The sequence below is a fragment of the Fukomys damarensis genome, unplaced genomic scaffold, assembly GCF_012274545.1.
Source record: "Fukomys damarensis isolate Sample0158 unplaced genomic scaffold, DMR_v1.0_HiC HiC_scaffold_7, whole genome shotgun sequence".
Lineage (NCBI taxonomy): Eukaryota > Metazoa > Chordata > Mammalia > Rodentia > Bathyergidae > Fukomys > Fukomys damarensis.
Window position 1 is genome coordinate 32,944,982 of NW_022900919.1, and position 15,367 is coordinate 32,960,348.

Genomic DNA, 15,367 nt, shown 5'->3' on the forward strand with positions numbered 1-15,367 from the left:
CGTCATTAGGGTGAAGGTCCTGTGACTAAATCCTAGTGACTTTGTGAAAAAAGGGAGAAGACTGGGGGAGACAGACACAAGTGCGCTCCCTGTGTTTTGCCGTCACAAAATACACTGCACCACTTCTGCCCTGTCAAACTGAAGGCCATTACTTAATGTGGCCCCTAGGCCTTGCTCCTTCAGGACTGTGAGTGGAAATAAACCTCTTTTTTATAGTTACCCCACATCAGGTATCTCATTATAGTAACAAAAAGTGGATATTCTAGAGGTAACAAGAAAATATGAACTTCCAGCAACTCTGAACACAGTTGAATAGTAATATGGACTTACACAAATTAAATTTCTAGCCATCTTCTTTTTTCGTGTCAGAGTAAATCCTGCCTAAACCTTAAAGCTTAAACTTTCTGTCCAGCCAGAGAAATAGACTAGGTATAGTTCCTTCCCCCACCCTACTCTCTCCAGTTAGCCTTCTCATTCTAGCTTCAAAAGAACTTTCTGAAAGCCCATTGGCCCAAGAGAAAGGGAATGGTTACTTAGCAACTATGTCCTGAATACCTCAGACCTGAGAAGAAGCTTCGGGGGCCAGCCACCTAGTTCTGCCTGTATTACAGTGAAGAGGATCTGCTTAAGAGATGAAGCTTTTGAACTGGTTGATAGAGATACTGATAATTCTTGGGATCACAATTAAAAGTAAGCTTTTTGATATTTGTTTTTCTATAAGGGTCTTTTTGTTCTAAGAACACTAAAGGGCTTAAGCCAATTAGAAAATTAGCAGTAACTTCACTGTACTCCCAATTAACAACATTTTTGTACAAGTACTCATTTGGGGTAACACTTGAGTAGAGTGATTGCTGTGTATATGGGAGTGGCAGGGACAGATAAAAAACAAATCTATGAGAAAAGCATTACAGTAACTTTTATAAAGTAGGACTATTAGGAAGAGGTGGTTTAGTGTCATAAAAGGTCTTTCAGGGCCTTAAAGGAAAAGTCTAAGACATAAAGTGTGAAAAGGTGCCATAATCGGTTTTTTTTTTAGACAGTCTCACTAAATTGCCCAGCCTGGCCTCTAATTTGGAACCCTCCTGCCTTACACTCCCTAGTAGCTGGGATTACAGGTAGGTATCACTTTCCCAGGCAGAATTTATATTGTTTTTAAAACTTTCTACAATAACAGCTCTACTTCCAAAGTTTCAATATTTCTTAAGTAGTTACTGCTTGAAAAAAGGAAATTGTACGCCTGCCTTGAAAGCACAAGGACCCGAGTTCAATACCCGATACCAAAAAAAAAGGAAAGTATTTTCCAGTCTGTTTCCCTGTTCATTTCTTCAGTTAATTTTACACAATCCTCACATAATTTAATAAGCAATATAAAAATTTAGTTACCAATACATATTCACTTTAAGGAATATCTATTTGTATCCGGCCAAGGAATGCAAAGTTTGTTTACCGCCTGAAAATTAATTAATGTAACACACTATATCAAAAGAATGAAAGACAAGATCACATGATTATCTAAATCAATGCAAAAAAATTGACAAAATAATAAAAATCACATCCTCAGAAAAACAACTACACTTATTTAATGATGGAAAAATACATTTAAAATAAGATAAAAATACACACTTTTCCCATTGTACTAGAATTCCAGCCATAGAGACTAGCCAAAACAACAACAAAAGAAATAAAAGACATCAAGACTGGAAAGGAAGAAGTAAAATCAATGCTATTCACAGATGACATGGCTTTTTGTACAGACAATGTGGAGACACTCATTAAAAACTATTAGAACTATTAAACAAGCCAGGTATAATAGTGTGTTCCTGTAAACCCAGCACTCTGGCTGAGGCAGGAGGATCACAAGTTTGTCCCAGCCTGGGAAATTTAGTGACTTAGCAAGACTCTTTCTCAAAATTAAAAAAAAAAAAAAATTAAAAAGAGCTGAGGATGTAGCTAAGTGCAAAGGCTCAATATAAATAAGTAAATTGGGCAAGGTTGCCTGATAAAAGATCAATGTAAAAAAATTAATGCTATTTCTATAGAGTAGCAATAAGCAAACCCGAATTGAATTTTTTAAAATCTCATTTATAGTACTACTAAAGAGAATAAAGTAAAAGTTGGTCCCAATTTCAAAACTTACCATAAACTATACTAATCAAGACACTGTGAGTTGGATGTAACGGAACATGCCCATAACCCTAGCTACTCAGGAGGCTGAGGCAAGTGAGGCAAGAAAATCCCAAGTTCAAGGCCAGCCTGAGCAACTTGGCAAGATTTGTCTGAAAAAATTTTTAATTAAAAAGAAGCCAGGAATGTAGCTCAGTGCAAGGTCTTCAGTTCAATCCCCACTATCCCCCCAATAAAAAGTGTGCTATTAGCATGAGGATAAACATAAGATCACAGATAAACCCTCACATTTATTTATTTACTTCAGTAAGCGTACCAAGGTGACTTAATGTTGTGTTGGGGGATTGGGGGACGAACACTCTATTCAATAAATGGAGCTAGGAAAACTGGATTGTCACATAGAAAAAGAATTTTTGAACAACTACCTGATACCATATGCACAAATTGATTCAAATAGAATAAAAGATAAATATAAGCTTAAGGCTTTGAAATTTTTTAAATATAGGAAAATAAATCTTGACCTTAGATTAGGCAATGATTTCTTATATATACCACCAAAAGCACAAGCAACAAGGAAAAAAAAACACACAGATAAACTAAAAATCAAAATTAAAACCTTCAAAGGATATCACCACAAAATGGGGGGAAAATTTTTGTAAGCCATATATCCAGCAAGCATTTAGCATTCAGAATATATAAAGAAGTCTTAGAAGTCACTGACAAAATGACAACTCAATTTGAGGATGGGCAAAGGAATTGAATAGCCATTTTTCCAAAGAAGGTGTACAAATAGCTGAGAACATGAAAGATATTCAACATCATTGGACTTTAAGGAGATGAAAAGCAAAACCAGAATGATAAATTACATATTTATAAGAATGCTTATAATCAACAAATGGAGCACTTTGTCTCACTGCATTCCTAAAAGAAAGATGGGCTTCCAACAGCACTACTGGAATCAGCTGTGAAAATTCAGCCAGTGTTCACATACTTGCTGCATCTGCTCAGACTTGCATGGTCTGATCCAGAAATATGGCCTCAACACATGCCACCTATGTTTGATCAGTACAAGAACAATATAAGCTTCATTAGACAGCGAAAAGTGAGCTTCCTTGAAAGAATTATCCAAAACACCCACCTAATGAACAAAATCATGATAACTCTTTACATATAAAATAAAGTTTTAAAAAACATTTAAAATGAAATGAAAAAAATGATATGTGGGTAGCTCAGTGGTAGAGCACCTGCCTAGCACACATGCAGACCTGAGTTCCATTCCATCTGTAGCACTCTCCTAAAAGAGAGAGACAGAGAGAGACAGAGAGAGAGAGAGGGAGAGAGAAGAGGTTTCTTTCAACAAAGACGTGGAGAAATAAAAACCCTCATACAATGCCAGTGGGAATATACAATGGTACAGTTGTTGTGGAAATAGTATAATGCATTAAGTTCACTACTAAGTATGTACCTAAGAGAAATGAAAATATATGTCTACAGAAAAATTTGTACATGAATATTTACTAGGAGCATTATTCATTACAGCAAAAAGAAACAACTCAAATATTGATAATGGATAGATATGCAAAATGTGGTATATACATACCACAGAGTTATTCAACCATAAAAAGAAATGAGATATTGATGCAAATAAAATATTATGCTATGTGAAAGAAGCTGGCTGTTGTATGACTCCTATTATAGGATAGCCAAAATAGGCAGATCCAAAGAGATGGAAAGCAGCTTAGCGGCTGTCAATGGATGGGGGAGGAAAGAGTGGGGAGTGACTACGTAATGGGTACAGTGTGTACTGCTAGGCTGATGGAGAAGTTTTGAAACTGGAGAGAGGTGGTGGTTGCACAACATTTTGAATATTCTTAATGTAACTAAATTGCACACTTTAAGATGGATAATTGTATGTTGTATGAATTTCACCTCAAGTTTTAAAAATGGCACAACACTGAAAAACAGGCAGTTCCTTGAAATGTTATATTACCATATGATCCAGCAGTCCTACTCTAAGACAAATCCCAGATAACTGCAAACACTATGCTGCACACACACACACAAAAAAGAAGCTTGTATACAAATGTCAGCATTATTCATCATGGCCCAAAAGCAGAAGTAACCAAAATATCCTTCCACTTATAAATGTATAGTGTTCTATCCAAGCAATGGAATAATATTTACCAAAACAAAAGAAAGTACAATGTTGATAAACCTTGAAAACTTTACACTAGAGAACCTAAAAATGTAAAACCACATTTTACACAATTCATATACATAAAATGTCCAGAAGTGATTACCTAAGGTCTGAGAGATATGGGGAAATTGGGAAAATGATAGTTAATGAGTATAGGATTTTTGAAGAGGTAATGAAAATATTGCAAAACTGATTTTAATACTAATTGCCCAAGTTTTTTAATTTCCTCAAGGTTGCTAAATTATAGGAGGAAAAATAAATATTAAACTTATGTGCCAGGAGGATTTAAAAGACAAAAATATCTAAGACATAGACCTTACCCTTGAACAGCTTGAGATCTTGAAAGGAAAACCAAAAGTAAACATGTTGTACAGTGCTGTATACATTAAAATAGGAGCATTTGCAGGGTGTAACATAGGGCACAAATATAGGAGAAGACAATTCTACTACTGGTATGTGGAGTGGTCAGAAGGGATTCATAAAGGAAATTACATAAAATGAACCTTGAAAGACTAATAAGTGATCTAGCAGACAAGGGAGAACAAGAACATTTTAGGCCAGATAAAGGGTACAAAGACACATAGCAATAAAAGAGCATGGTCTATTAAGTATATCAGTTTATTGTGGCATAGAATATAAGAAGGAAGACAGCAACTGATATGGCCAAAGTGGTAGGCATTCTGTGGCAAGCTATGAAGTTTGAGTTGTCTCCTGTGACCAACAGGGAGTCATTAAGGACTTATTCCTAGAAATACACCTTTAAAGAATAACCTTTGCAGTAGAGGCGGGATGCCCTCTAACTGATAGCTCTAGTGACGTTGTAACCAGCAGGGGGCTATAGAATAATCCAAAGAAGAAACAAGAGGATTTAAACTATACCAGTTGCAGTGGGCATGACAGAAGGACATGGATAACAAAGCTAGAGAAAATAGTAATAGAAGTCAAGTTGTGACTGCCAAGAGATGGGAATAGCCAATAATGACAAGCGCCAGAGAAATGGAGAAGACAGGGTTCAACAAGTGACAACCGAATGTAATGTCTCAGAAATCTTTATGTTTCTAAAATAGTTTTAGTGGAGAAAGCAGAGTTAGTGATAAATTACAGAGCTCTTCCTGGACTGTGGCACTTTGCAGGGACAGAATGTGTTTCAGCAGATCATTTATTGATTGCTGATTTATCTGGGGAAAAAGTAGGGGAGAAGGCAGTTGCTTTTCAAGGCAGTGTAAAAAGACCCAAGATTCATACATAGAGGTGCCATAACTATGTGATTTCCCCTGACTATATTCACTTAGGGAAAATTCTAAAACAATTATTGAAATTGTTTTTCCCTTTTGCTAAATCCCCAGGATAAAAATAGTTAATGATAATGGGTAGGATGAGAAGTTTATCCCAAAGTGCATGGGTCAGAAAATGAAAGTACATCAATAATATGTTCTTTCTTTTTGTTTGTTTTTTATTTTGTTTTGTTTGTTTTTTTATAATGGCTCGATCTGGTTGGTGCCAATTATTCCTTTATTTATTTTTTAATTGAGTTTATTGGTACATTTTAGGTATACAGTACAGTTATATTCATCATTGGGATCTTGTACCTTTACATGACAGACCTTGGTTCTCATTTTTACCCCTTGTCCCTGCCCTCACTTCACCCCCTCCTCCTCCCCGTTTACAAACACTTTATTTCCATTTTTTCATTTTCTCATATTTTTTCTTTTCCCTTATTCATAATATGTTTTTTCTTTATCACCCTACAAACCAACTGCTAATTTAAATTAGTATAATATATATATAGTAGTATCTGAGTTCTGTCTCTAGATCATCTAGGTCTCAAAATTTCCTCTTTTCAAACTTTTTTTCCTATAGTGCTTCCTCATTAGCATGCGCTTCTACAGTTAGAAAAAAACAACAAAAAGTTCATTGAACTCCTCACTCGCACTCACCCACCCAGAGTCTCTCTACAGCAGTTGAAAAGGGCAAGTAACTCATCATCATTTTATGAGATCAAGAAGCAATAGCCTAGCAATCTTGTCCAGGTTCCTGTCTTGTCCAGAAAGAGATCACATGAAGACCAAACCCTGGACATGTGCTGAACAATCTGGGCCTCGGCAGTGCAAGCAGTCAATATCCTACTGCTTCAGAAATATTCTTGCTATTTTCAGTGCTGCTTTGAATAACTTGGGGAAATGAAGGAATTCTAAGTTATCTTTGCTTCCATTAAGTTCTTTTATGTTAGAATTCTAAGCAGAGAAAGAATTCTAAACAGAGAAATTCTAAACAGAATCCTAAACAGAGAAAGAATAAACTATGAGTATTTGGAATATTTTTCATTTCAGAGAAGCAGAAGAAAGCAGGTCGTATGGAGCAGCTTCTAGAGAGAAGTTTGATTGCTGTATTACATTAGGCCGCACTAAAAAATGATGTATTTCCCATCTGTGAATTTCCTGAATGGTATAGGTCTTTTTTCTTATGTTCATCTCTTAAATTCTTTTGAAAAGCTTTGTATTTTCATGTAGTTTTTAGTTGACAATAGTTGTATATTTGTGAGACACAATGTGATGTTTTAATATATGCATACATTGTAGAATGATTAAATCAATCTAATGTTTATCTCACCTATTATATGTTCTGTGCTGAGAACATCAAAGGGTAATCTAGTAGCAATTTTGAAATATAAAATAAATTACTCTTTACTATAGTCACCACGCTGTGCAATAAATATCTAAAACTCATTCCTCCTTTCTGACTGAAACTTTGTACCCTTTGACATTGGTTTCCCTTTTCCCTGTTCCTCCTCCCCAGCTTTTGGTAATCAACATTCTACTCTCTACTTCTGGGAGTTTGACTTTTCAGATGCCGCATGAGTGGAATATTTATTGCACATAATGCAATATTTGTTTTTGTACCTGGCTTATTTCACTTAGCATGATTTCCACCAGGTTCTTTCAAGTTGTTGCAAGTGACAGAATTTCCTGCTTTGTTTCAAGGATGAATGCTATTCTGTTTTATTTATATACCACAGTTTTTATATATCTATTGCTTGACATCTAGATTGCTTTCATGTCTTAGATGTTATAGGAGCACAGATATTTCTTCAACATGCAGATTTAAATTCCTTTGGACATATACATAGAGGGTATATTGCTGGATCATATGGTAATTTTATTTTTAGTTTTTTTAAGAATCTCCATTTTTTTCCACAATAGCTATAGCAATTCACATTCCCATCAACAATGCACAAGTTTTCCCTTTCGTTCACATCCCCATCAATGATGTTACCTTTGTCTTTTTAATAATACCCTTTCTAAAGTGTGGAATGATGTATCATTCAGGATTTAATTTGAATTTCACTGACAGTGATGTTGAGTGCTTTTTCATATATGCATTGGCTGGTTATTTGATTTCTTTCTAAAAATGTCTACTTAGGTCTTTTGTGCAAATCAGGTTATTTGTTCTCAAGCTATTGAGTTGTTTGAGTTTCTTATTTTTTTTAATATTAGCCACTTATTCAGGTATACAAATGCTTCTCAACTTACAAAATGATTACATTTCAGTAAACCCAGGATAACATGAAAAATCATTTTCATAGCATCAGAAAGTTAAACTAATGTAAGTTGAGGACTATATATAAGGTTTGCAAATGTTTTCTCTCAGTCTATGAGTTTTCTCCTTATTCTGTTAATTGTTTTCTTTGCTAAGCAGAATACTTTTAGTTTAATTCAATTCCCTTGACATATTTTGTTGTCTTTGTTTTGGGGGGTCATAGCCAAGAGATCATTGTGTAATTTTGCAAAGATTTTTCTCTGTTGAATTTTAGTAGTTTTGCAGTATCAGATTTGTATTTGTCTTTCTTGGTGTTGTTAGATGAACTCAATTTCATTATTTTCCATGTAGATATCTGCTCTTCATATTACTGTTTGTTTTTTAAAGAGATTGTCCTTTCCTACAGTATGTTCTTGGCACTTTGTCAAAATTAACTGACAATAAATGTGTGGGGTTTTTTTTTCTAGGCTCTCCATCCTGCTCCATTGTTCAGTATGTGTATTTTTATGCTAGTATTATGCTATTTTGATTATCACAGCTTTGTAATATATTTTTAAATTTGGTAGTGTGGTGCCACCAGCTTTATTTTTTTCTTAAAGTGTCTTTGTGACTCCATACAAATTTTTAAAGACTTTTTTCTCTTTCTGTGAAAAATGTCATTGGAATTTTGACAGGCATTGCACTGAATGAATCTGTAGGTTGCTTTAGGTAATATGGATAGTCTAACAATCTTAATCTTTATAATCTATGAACATAGTATATCTTTCCATTTGTTTGTGCCATCTTCAGTTTCTTTCATCAACTTTTTATGTATACAGATCTACTGGGGTTTTTTTTTAATCCATTTAATAGGCTAGTTATCAATGAGGGGAGGATAGCTCTCAGCCAAGAAACCTAGCAGCAGGAGAGCCTCCTCTGCTGAACCCGTTAATGACCTTATATCAGGTTTATTTCACCACACTGAGGTGTGCCTTCCCTGACTTGTCCTTGTCCAATTCTTCTATTATCTCCATACAAAAGGTCAAGTGTATCCACTACATGTGTACCCCAACAATTGTACCCCAACAATTTTATCTGCTGGTGATTTCTCTTTACTTTCTCCCAATAGGTTCTAAAATCTACTCCTAGTATATTGAAACTGTTTCCTCAAAGAATACCAGTATCTCATTGGTTATCAATCTAGTGGCTTCTCACTGGTCTCTCCACTTCATTTCTGTGCACTTGACCATTTGTCACTATCCACTATCTTCTTTTTCCCTCTCCCTCTAGTCTTTCATTGGTTGGTCTTCCTCAACTTTCCCTTTAAATGCTATCCCCAAAGTTCAGTTCTTAGCCCTCTTGCTTCTCATATTCTATGGCTCTGGCTTTTTTGACATATTCATTTACGTGTTTATCTAGATCCCAGAACTTCTAATCTCTAAATTTGCATATCCAGTTACATTATGGTCATAAACAATGTTTGCAATGTCAAACTAAACATTTTTTTTTTCTCAAATTTACTTGCTCTCTTATGGCTTTAATCTTGTTAATAGCATTAACTATCCTCCCCTGACCTCCTACCTCTCAAGTACAAACCCACAAAACCATGTGATTATCAATTATAATGCCTTGAATATTATCAAATTCAATATTTTTACATATATAACTCTTGAGGAACAAAATGGAAAAATTGCTTCCCTGGGGTCATTCAATAAGGCCAAATCTGGAACCTAAATCTCCTAAAGCTTTATATTTATTCATTCCCTTTTCCCTTCACCAAATCCTATTCATTCCACATCTTCAGTACTTTTCCCATCTATGTATTTTTACTCTCAATTTAAAATTTCACTTTAGTATACTTTCTATACTACTGCGCTTGTAAGTTTGTCTTAGCCACAGTACACTACTGCCAAAAGTTATAGTCTTATAACCCCAAACAGAATCACAGTTTCCCCCTGTTCAAACACCTACTTTTATACAAAACAAAATTCTAACTTCTTGTCCAGTAATCAAAAATCAATGTACTTAGATTTCACAATCCTTCCCATTTTATTTCTACTACACAAATATTTTATTTCAACCAATTCAAACTGTTAACTACTCATTATATCTATTTTACTGTCTTTCATGACTTCTTCAATTGATTCTGAAATGGACTGTCTTCAGGAATAGACTGTCATCTCATTTTCTTCCTCATCATCACCATAAATCTGTGACATAAAATGCTTTTCTCTCATAACATTACTTTTCTCTTTGCTGAGACAAAATACCTGACACCCAAATTAAAGGAGAAGAGGTTTATTTTAGCTAACAGTTTGTAAAGATTTTAGTCCATAATCAGCTGGCCCCTAGGCAGGATGGCATGGCCGAAGGCATCATGGAGGAGAAACAGCTCATGGCAGGTGGGAGGAAGGAAAAAACAGCTCGTGACTGACAGCCTGGCCCTCTTTTTGTCCCTTATATTTTATCCATGCTACATGCTCTTAGGGCAGATTATCCACATCAAGAACTTTGCAAAATCAATCAGTGGACTGATTTAGTAATCACACACCATTGATCCCAGTATCACACACTGCAGATCCAGCCACCTCTGAGAAGCCCCACCTATCACCAAATGAAGCTTTGCGGGGACATCCAGACAAGAGGGATAACACATCCTGTTCATCTTTTAAGCCTATCTCAAGTTCTACTTCAAAAAACCCTATCACTACAAAAATTTCCCAACTCCTCCTTTATGTTAAATTGTGCCTTTATTGTTCTAGACATCACAGCCTCAAAATTGAGTTACTTCTCCCACCCTGACCCATTCTGAGGATCAAACTCAGGATCTTTCATTTTGAGGTGGGCATGGCACCCCTAAGATAAATCCCCAGCCCAAACTGAGTTACTTTTTAACTCCTGAACCAGATTATCAACTACCTGAATGCAGAGATTGTTTCACCTGTCTTTTGTGTCTTCCATAATTCACTGCAGAACTTGATATTTTGTACATGCTCAAAAGCACTTGTAAAATTCAAAAATAATTGACATCTATGTAACACTAAACTTTGTAAAATATATTCCTAAAACCCATGAGTACATCATGTCAATATTTTTATTATTCTAAATTTATAGGTATTTTTAAACCCTGAAGTATAGAGTTTAGTTAGACCCTCATCCTCTAAGGGGAATCAAGTCTTGCTTCTACATACCTGTTTGTTATTCTAAGCCCAAATTCTCCAAAGGACTGCTCTGGGTATTTGCCTCATTATAATATTTACTTGCCTCAGGCTGTTTCTACATCTTACCAAAAAGCTAGATGAAAAGCAAACAAAAAAATCCAATCACCCATCTACTTCTTTTTTTCCATTAAGCTTATTGGTACATTTTAGGTATACAATGCAGTTGCACTCATCTTTGGCATCTCATACCTTTACATGAGGTATCTTGGTCCTTATTTGTCCCCATTCCCCTGCCCTCCCTTCACCCCCTCCACTTCTCCCTATTTACAAAGACTTTGTTTCCATTTTTTCCTTGTGTCATATTTTTTCTTTTCTCTTCTTTCTTTTCCCCTACCCCTCCTACTTCCTCTACTCCTTCAGACCTTTATTTCTTATTTCACATTATCAATTAAACATTTTTTTTGGTACTGGGGATCAAACTCAGGTCCTTGTGCTTGTGAGGCAGGCAACAGAAGCACTGAACTACGTCCCTGACCCATCAATTATACATTTTAATCCATGTTGACATTTTTAGTTTTCACATCAGAGAAACTATTCAATATTTACACGTTTGTCCTATTTGTTTCACTTAAGAATATGACCTCAATGTGCATCCATTTAGCTATAAACATCTCTGGTTTCTCATTCTTTATGGCTGAGTAGTACTGCATTTTATTTTAAAAAACACATTTTTCCCATCTATTTTTAAATATAATATGCATATGTTGCCTTCATACATAACAAGCAATCAGGTGATTATCTGCTTTGCAACCAATTGTTTTGGCAGTATCATAATTATAATAAATTCCAACAGTGTCACCTTATCCATTTCAATTGATTTTATAATTTTAGTGGCGTCTTCCCTTTGTTTATTCTAGTTATCTAGTCTTAGTCACATAGTTTATCAGCCAGTGAGACATGGTAGGCAAGAAAACTTGGATTAATACTCTGTGAAGCCACTCCACAGTCTTGGAACCAATGTTACAGTTTACAGTATGCTGAGTTTGAAGAGAAAGCTTCCAGATTGGATAAATGAATATACATAATGAAGCTTTCCTGTAGAGAGATGTTTTTAATACATTGCCTCTAGAAAAGTGTAGGAGTATCTTTGATGAAAAAGAAATCATTAAAAATACCTAAAAGACAAAATAAGAGATGGAATTGGATTGTAAAAGAAAACTTCCAGGCATGTACTTGTGGGTTCAGGTAAAAGAGTGAAGGAGCACTGAAGCCAAAGAGGAAGAGAACTGGTTAGAATCAGCAAGAGGAGCAGCCTGGCAGATCCTAACCCTCACTACCACAACCACAAACCATCATATGCCCAGGATAGGGCAGGACTTCCATTTCTAACAATAAAATGCTAGATTACTAAATTATCTGGACAATCTTCCCACTGAAAACAAATTGCATAAAATAACGACAACAACAAAAAAAAATAAAACGCTGTTGGTGGTGTTTTGTTTTGTTTTGTTTTGCAATGGGATCTTGATCTATTGCTCAGCCTGGCCTTGAACACCCCTGGCTCAAGGACTCTCCTACCTCTGTCTCCCAAGTAGTTGGGATTACAAGCTACACTATTACACTCAGTAAAATTCATTACCATGGAGAAGACTTAAAGAACTACCAGATAAAAATCCAAGGAAAAGGGCCTAGGATTTAGCTCAGTGGTTCTGCCACCTGCCTTGCAAGCACAAGGACCTGTGTTCGATCCCTGGTACCAAAAAATAAATAAATAAATAAAAATCTAAGGAAAAGCTTGGACTGAGAGAAGCAAGGACAGAACACTTAAGTAGGCCCAAGACTAGCCTCCTGCTGATCCTCACCCCTGCACCTGAACATCAAAGCACTCTTTTCCCCAAAACCAGACAAGGATAGGTTTTGGTTTTAATGGTCTCACAAGCAAATGAGGATAGAATCCAATTTCACTACTTGTCAAAAGTGAGGAGGCTAATAAGAGATCTTTTCACCATTATCCTATACAGTGCTATAAAGTGCTTAAGGGAAAACAAGAAGCAAATCCACCCTTTGCCAAATTCAGGAATCTGCCAGATTTTAAACCTAGTAGATGAGGAAGAAAAATAAAAGAGAAAGTTGTGATCAAGGGTCAACCCTCCTGGAGACTTGCAGCCTGCCTTTGCCTTGCCTGAGTATTCCCAGGCACCTAGATCTAAGGTGGTCTTATATTGCAAGTGCTTTGGACACCTAACCAAAGTAGATTCATATTGGGCCAGGGATTTGACTCAGTGGTTCCGACACCTGCCTCGCAAATGCAAAGACCCAAATTCAATCCCCAATACCAAAACAAAATACAAAAAAACAAAATATATTCATATTTTCTCCATGGAAAGATAACTTCACTGTAGGAGACTCTCAGATAAAATTTGTAGTACATAGTCAAAAGTGACTATGTATAATCATATCTCCATATTGTGGATTCCATGTCTGTGAATTTAACCAATTACAGATGGAAAATATTTTTAATTGCATCTATATTGAATGTGCACAGACATTTTTTTCTTGTCAACTATTCCCTAAACAATATGCCATAATAATTATTTACATAGCATTTACATTGTACTGGGTATTAAATGTAACTCAGATATGCTTTAATGTATATGGAAGGATGTCCATCAGTGGTACATACTACACCTTTACATAAGAGATATAAAGATCCTCAAATTTCTGTATCCACAGGGGGAGAGTGGACCTAGAACCAAACCTCCACAGATATTGAGAGACGCAGAGGAAGAAAGCACTGCTAAGTGGGAGAATTGGGCATAGGCATTTTGGACTAAATATAGAAAGCATTGCTGCAGATAGCTAGTGACATGAAGAATCCCTTTCCCAGGAGACTGATTCCTATTACACCCCTATTGCATAACCTGTAGTACCACAAGTCATTGTTAGAAAGCTGATGGTAGTTTGTCATTGCATTCTCAGGTTAATGTGGAAAATTCAAGCCTGAGCACAATGAAAAGTAACCAGATATTTGAAAAAAAGTAATACCATGAAAGAAAAGCACCAAGCTACACACACACACACACACACACACACACACACACACACACAAAACACCTGTGGAAACAAAATAAATAGGGCACATGGTTGAAGGCTTTAAAACATAAAATGATTCTATACTACATGTTTAAAGAGGTTATTGTATCTATTAGGTAAGATCAGTCCTAGGCTGAGTTTTGGAAACAAAATATAATAAAAATTTAAACTTCAAGAAAAAAGAAAAAAAAAACTTAACACTGAATTGTAACATTGACATATCCAGTTAGGAATCTGGAGGCTCAAAGATCAAACCAGGTAATACGCTCATATCATAGTATAAAGGAACAGAGCCATAAGTGTAAAATCAAGGTTAAGGGATATAAAGGATTCATTCAAGAATTACAATATCCATATATAATAGAATTTCCAGAAGTAACTAAGATGAAACAACAAACACATAAAATTTCCCAGATCTGAAGAAAGACACATTTTTAAAGTCCCTCTGAGTGGCAAGCAAGAAGATTGAGAAGACACATTCTTAGAAAATAGTATTAAAATTTAGTATGAGAAAATTCTAGAAGCTTCTAAAGAGAAACATTGTTTACAAACAAAAAGCACCATATTCACTTGATATTTATTACACAACACTGACTACAAGAAGACACTGAAGAAATATTTTCTAAGTACAAAGGTGAAGGTGATTTTGAACTTAGAATTTTACAATCTGAAAAACTGTCGGACAAGTTTAATGACAAAACAAGACATTTCAGACAAGAATTAATCTGAAAAATATTGCTTATAAGTTCTAGAAATAGTATTACAAGATATAGTCAGCAAAATGAAACATGAATACAGGAAGAGGACCAAAAATCAATAATACACTAACCTTTAAGACTTACAATAAATCTAAATAAATGTTAATGTTAATTTTTAAAATTGTAACAATTACAAAAATTCATTTTTAAGAAATCCTTTCATAATAGCAAGAGATACTGTAAAATAGCTCAGAATAAATTTAATAAAGTGGTACAATATATGTATGGTGGAAAAATGAAATTAATATTCTAAAGAGTACTAAGCATAAAATCTGAATAAATTAAGGCTACCCACCGGAATGAATATCAATAGATACTTTGCAGACATTTGTAAACCAACATGCAAATTTGATGCAATATTAGTCAAAATACCAATAGATTTTGAAATTTAATTTGGGCTGCTTATTCCAAAATTCACCTAGAAAATAATTTATTATGTTGGAATTACTAAAATAAATTCCAAAAAGAGGAAAACTAAACGTGTGTGTACCTGTGACCATGCGCAAGGGTGTGTGTGT

The 15,367-nt window shown here is 35.2% G+C and overlaps 1 protein-coding gene across 4 annotated transcripts in view; it reads left to right on the forward strand.

The window, feature by feature from the left end:
• Positions 1-553: 553 nt before the first annotated feature.
• The window catches only part of Sel1l2 (SEL1L2 adaptor subunit of ERAD E3 ligase), a 104,513-nt gene continuing 89,699 nt past the window's right edge, over positions 554-15,367 (forward strand). For 3 of the 4 annotated variants that reach the window (XM_010634101.1, XM_010634103.1, XM_010634102.1), the window contains exon 1: positions 554-690. In XM_010634101.1, coding sequence (XP_010632403.1) covers positions 633-690 — 58 coding nt within the window. In that variant the 5' untranslated portion in view covers positions 554-632. Of the gene's footprint in view, positions 691-1,079; positions 1,116-15,367 lie in introns of those variants that run through there. The other variant, XM_033761000.1, reaches the window with a different exon arrangement.